The 6000-nt window shown below is 42.0% G+C and overlaps 2 protein-coding genes across 5 annotated transcripts in view; both read right to left on the bottom strand.

The window, feature by feature from the left end:
- Positions 1 to 2936, bottom strand: part of LOC311057762 (periostin-like) — a 49261-nt gene extending 46325 nt beyond the window's left edge. For 3 of the 4 annotated variants that reach the window (XM_084074814.1, XM_084074815.1, XM_084074816.1), the window contains exons 1-2: positions 2666 to 2936; positions 886 to 984 (exon numbers count right to left, since the gene is read on the bottom strand). In XM_084074814.1, the coding sequence (XP_083930940.1) occupies positions 886 to 984; positions 2666 to 2784 (218 nt within the window). In that variant the 5' untranslated portion in view covers positions 2785 to 2936. The remainder of the gene's footprint in view (positions 1 to 885; positions 985 to 2665) is intronic. The other variant, XM_084074817.1, reaches the window with a different exon arrangement.
- The window catches only part of LOC311057769 (nicotinamide N-methyltransferase-like), a 344908-nt gene that overhangs the window by 47964 nt on the left and 290944 nt on the right, over positions 1 to 6000 (bottom strand). The gene's annotated exons all lie outside the window — the stretch shown is intronic.

Here is a 6000-nt window from a genome sequence, read left to right as displayed (position 1 = left end):
CCTATTTCAGAAACCATAATTTGTGTTTGCATGACCATTAGTATTGATTTAATCAGGGTAAGATGGGCACTGCATTGACTAGTTGCTATTAATATTGAGTCTTGGATCAATTTCTAATCCGAGTAGTTTTCATTATTGTGTTGTCTCGGTTTAGAACATATTATGCCGTAGCATTACTTTGAGAGAGAACTACTGTATTAATGCAACGCGTATAGCCAGTCTATACAACAACAAAACAAAAACAGTAACCAAACGTGAACAGTCTTCTTCAATTAGAGCAGTGGCTTTCAAAGTGGGGGTCCAGGGACCCCCAGGGTTCCTTGATGGGATTCCAAATGTACCCTTACAGGTCTGCACATCTGAGAGTGTAAAAATGGAACCAAATGGACCCATTTGGTTCCATTTTTACACTTTCAAAGTTACTGGGGTTATTGACATGAAAACGTTTATAACAGGGGTCTTCAACGTTTTCAGGCCAAGGACCCCCTAGATGAGAGAGAGATGAAGCAGGGACCCCCTCTATATTGTATAAAATTGTGTTTCAGATTCTTGTTGACTTGGTCTGCTCTTTGTTCCCTCTACACCAAACACCTCTTTGCCAAAAAATAGCCGATCTACAAGCTCAAAATGCTAAAGTTCTCCTCAGAAATGGGATGCTAGGATTCAAGTGGTTAAGGTAAAAAAAAAATCCTATCACACAAAGATTTGGCGGACCCCCTGTAGTAACTCTGAGGACCCCCTAGGGGTCCCGGAACCCCTGTTGAAGACCCCTGAAAGTTTATAAGAACCACTGAATTACAGATTGATCCCAGGTGTGTGGTGTGGTTATATGAGTATGACATCACAGTTTGGGTGGGGTGGGGTGGGGTGGGTGGGTGAACTTACGCCTTCTTGCCACAGATGGCGCCCTTGTACCAGTTCCTACACGTGCTGAAGTACTTCTTCTTGGTCCCCATGACCTGCTGCAGAGCACACACGTTGGGCCTGCAAGGAGACGAGGGAGGTGGGGGGAGACAGGTGAGGAGGGGGTGGAAAAGGTGAGTGGTGGTAGGAGGAGGAGGAGGTAAAGGAGAAGAACACAAAGAGAGCTTGTGTCAGCGTATAGAGGAGGAGGAGGAGGAGGAGGAGGAGGAGATGGTCATGGAGAGAGACGGTCATGGAGAGAAGACACATGAACAGGGAGGGGATGAGAAGAAGGAGGAGAGATGCAAACGTTAATGTAGACTTTATGGGTTGTAGAGTGTTACTTGAATAGTACAGGACTGACTTAGACTTAAAAACGACTATTATGCGACTAATAGTCACAGGAATTTGTCGACTAATTGATTGTTTTAATTGAAAGATCTGTGAAATAGTGTTTGCTGCAGTATAGGCTGTAATCATGCAGAGAGCAGCCTTTTTATCAGGTTGAGGTTGACAGTGGAACATTCTGTTGTTGATTTCACAACAGCTGCTGAGTGACAATTGGCCTGTAGACTTGTACATTTAAAGGGTTATTATATCTAGATTTCACAAGAGATGTGCTCATGGTTTGTCAAGTTAAACATGTATAAAGCGTGGGAAAAAAAGCATTAAAAACAACTTATCAACTAGAAATGTCTTGATCGACAAAACCCAAATTAATCAATTATTCGACTAAGACGGCACAGCCGTGTTGAATAGCTCAATAAGTTCACAGAACCACTTTTATCACTTTGCAGCAGGTAATGAAAATGTGCACTGAAAACGTTCCCACTTATTCTTAAATTAGGATTAACGGTCTTGTCTTTAGATCAATGGAAAACTGCTGACACAAGCCCTATAGATCACCTTATCACCTTTTTCAGAATTAGAACAGGAGTGAATGCAACTGAGGAAGGATATTGACCTTTCCATTATGACAAAAAAATCGATACTTTAGACATTTTACATTCGACCACCATCTGAACCACAGAACAAGTCTGTGCATAGAATCAAAACAAACATGACATTGGTCTTAAACGACACTCACTAAGTGTTAGTCGCTTATTTTTCCATAAACATCCATATACAGTATACACGTATATACAGTTAACTCAAATTTAAATTCAATTCTAACCTCTACAATTGGTCAAAGTTGCTTTTTTTTGTTGTAAAAAAAGTGTTTAAAAAGCATCAACATCTAATTTCCACCTGTTGTACAGTCCATCCTCTAACATCAACCTCTGCTTTCCACATCATTATACCACACAGCAACATACTACAGTGTTAATGTACCCCCTGAGAGTCTTACAAACGGAACCAAATGGACCCATTTTGGCTCATTTTGTACAACTCTTGAGATTGCACAAATGGAACCTATTTTGGTTCCATTTGTACACTCTAGAGTTGCATTAACTTAATGGGAATTTAACTGTGCAGGTCGACATGGTTGCAATGCCTTTGTCTACGCCAGTGGTTCTAAAATTGGGGTCCAGGGAGGGACCCCCCTCAGGGTTGAAAAAGGTTCTAAATGGACCCTTACAGGTCTGTAACTCTGAGAGTGTACAAATGGAACCAAATGCTTCTCTCTCTCTCTCTCTCTCTGTTTGTACTGTACACTCTCAGAGTTATTGGGGGCCCATGAAATTAAAATGTTTGAGAAGCACAGGTCCACACAGCATCCTCTCTCTCTGTCTCTCTGTCCCCCTCCCCATTATGTTCTTACCCTTCAAGCCTGGCCCGTATGCGGCTGTGGGTGACAATCTTGTCATATGCAGAAGACTCCACTCTGTCTATGGACCAGTGTGCCAGCAGCACACAGGTAAACACAAATAAATGCCTCATCCTGGGTGTGGAAATAATATCAATCCTTTTTGGTTGTTCTGTTCAGCTCAGGTCAGACACACACTCACCCTCTCCCTCTCTCTCACTCTCTCTTCCACACACACACACACACACACCACACCACACACACTCTGGGCCCCCCCGCGCAACGAAAAAAACTTCACTGGAGAAATGGGAACGCGCACAAGAGAGGGAGCTTTTATAGCATCAAGTCTCTCTACCTCACACACCCATGCCCCCACCCACTCCCCTTTTCCTCTCTCTCTCTCTCTCTCTGTTTAACGAATGACTGACGCTCACCCCCCACCCTCTCACCCCCCCTCTCTCTAGGGCAAGTCTTTAACTCGAGCACGAGCTCATTGTGTCTCTCTCTCTCTCTCTCTCTCTCTCTCTCTCTGAAGAGTCTGTTCTTTTTTACTACCATCTCATCCCAGAACACCAAGGACACCCCGAGACCCCAACTTTATACCGTCGGTTTATACAAGGAGAACTATTCTATGGACTGGACTGGACATTTTCTGCCTGATACCGCCACAAAAAACATTGAATATATATATTTTATTTACATTATATATAGTATAGTTATAATCCAGAGCTTTTCAAGGAATTTCACAGGTTCATCACACAGCTGTTAGTGTGACTTGATTCTAATGATGTTTTCTCTGCAATGGATTTATTATATCATGAGGACCTGGAGAAGTGTTCTGGTTCTGGAATGGTTGATTGATTGAATACTTTATTAAAGGAGTAGTTATTTTTTCCCCCTATCAATTACATACCCCATGACACATTGAATTAATGGAGATTTTTTTGTTTTAGTCGCATTCCTAAGTCAGTAATTTGAAAGATGCTAATGTATCCCCGACCACCAGTCATCAAATTATTGGCTTAGGAATGCGACAAAAACAAACAAATCTCCATGAATTCAAGGCTTCATGGGGTAATTGATAGAAAATACTACATTTTTTGGTTGAACTACTCCTTTAACACCATTATTAACAGTACAGGTAGTACAGTCAAGCTTATACTGTATGCTAAAAGGATAACACAAAAAAAACCCAGGGGCTTGTTTCTATTGTGGTCCATTGTACTCAATTCATCCGTAATTGTATGTAACACATGCAATACAATACAAATATATATATATATATATATATATATATATATATATATATATATATATATATATATATATATATAATGTATATTTACAGAGAAAGGAGGGGTGGGGGCAGATGATTCTACTATCACAGTGTTCAAGGAGTTTAAATATGTTCACTTGTAGCCTATTTTAAGGACAACGATTTTTTTTGGGGGGGGGGGGGTGGGGGGGGAGTCCTTTGGCATGTCATTTGTGATTCTCCAAAGTGTTCTGGTTCTGTTTAAACGAGGTGTCAGGGAACTGCAGTTTAGGTGAAGCTAAACGCCCCCTATTCTATTTGACATGTGCACGTGCACACGCACACACATACAAATCACACACATGTGCAGACACGCTTTCATACACATAGATACAGTACTGTATACACACTACTGTATATACTGTATATATACTGTATTCACAGTGAGGTCTTTGTTCTAACAACACCTGCATCATCATCTGGCCCCAGGACTGTCAGATGTGTCAGCTTATAGACACACTACAATTATAGCCACATCATTGTGTGTGTGTGTGTGTGTGCGTGTCTTCACACACACACACACACACACACACACACACACACACACACACACACACACACACACACACACACACACACACACACACACACACACACACACACACACACACACACACACACACACGCGCAGAACAGTAGGATAATGAACCAATGGAAAAAGCCCCCTGCGGGGATGATAGGTTTACAGCAACTTGTCAGACAGTGGGTTTTTACTGTCCAGCCCCCTGGCTACCACTCTTTCTCTCCCACTCTACCACTCTCTCTCTCACTCTACCACTCTCTCACTCTACTACTCTACCACTCTCAGTGGTGGAAAAAGTACTCACATTTTTTACTTGAGTAAAAGTATCAATACTGCAATATAGAAATACTACAGTATATGTTACAAGTGAACGTCCAGAATTCAAAATGTACTTGAATAAAAGTACAAACGTTTTGGCATCAAAATGTACTTAAAGTACATACCAAAAGTAAAAGTACTCATTATGCAGAATGTCCCATTTCAAGTTTTCAATAAGCATCTTTTGAAAATATCAGATCTACAAGCTCACAATGCGGCGCATCAGTATATAGGCTAAAATTATTCAAAAACCACTTGGCAGCACCCTTATTTTTAACTCTATGGCAGCACCACTCACTGTACAACCAAGTATAAAATAGGGCTTAAGCTAACTAGCCTTTTGGTGACACTGTGGCCAAATGTCACTCTGCGGTGCTGTGAACAAAACAAAAAACTATTCTGCCTTTTTTCACATGCAAGCACTGCATTGATATTATATTTGTAGTCCAATAAATTGATTTTGTTGAAATAAATTGGCAGTGCAGCCAAATGTATCTAGGTTTGAAAAGGTATGTAGAAAAAAAAGATTGAAAAAGAAGAAAAGAATACTACAACAAAAAAGAAAAAGCCTTTCTTTCACATCTTGAAAATGAGACGACACAAGGTACAATCTTCCCATGTTAATTTCAAAGCACTCAGAAACATCAGTGTATACATTTCACTGGACCATACTGGTCAGGACACGATTGGCCCTCGGGCCGGACTTTGGACATGTCTGATTTAAGTGTTTTTAAAACCTCCCCTCCAGCGCCCATTTTTACTAGCCAACGCCCCCCCCCCCCCCCCCCCCCCCCCCCCCAATTCCTCTCCACCTGTCATGGCTTTGGGCGATGACAACAAGAGAGTCTCCTTCCCACCCGAAACTTAATCCACTCGGTCCATCCCTGTCTTATTCACTAGCTCCATCCTTCCTCAGCTCCAACTCCACCCCCCCATGCACCGCACATCCTCCCTCACCTCCGTGGGCTCAAAGTGAGCTTTCTTCCCCACCCAACCCCTTCCTTCCTCCGCCCCAAGACACAGTGGCGTGCACAGACATTTTGAGGGGCAGGTGCTCAAGTAAATTATACTTTTTTTTGTTTACTTGGTCCGCTCTTTTTTCCCTCTACACCTATACCTCTTTGCCAAAAATAGCAGATCTACAAGCCCACCAACGCGTTGTGGGCTTGAAGATCTGCTATTCTTGGCTAAAGT

Source organism: Gymnoscopelus microlampas (assembly GCF_963454915.1).
Source record: "Gymnoscopelus microlampas genome assembly, chromosome: 12".
NCBI lineage: Eukaryota > Metazoa > Chordata > Actinopteri > Myctophiformes > Myctophidae > Gymnoscopelus > Gymnoscopelus microlampas.
This window is presented reverse-complemented; position numbering and strand designations above follow the sequence as displayed.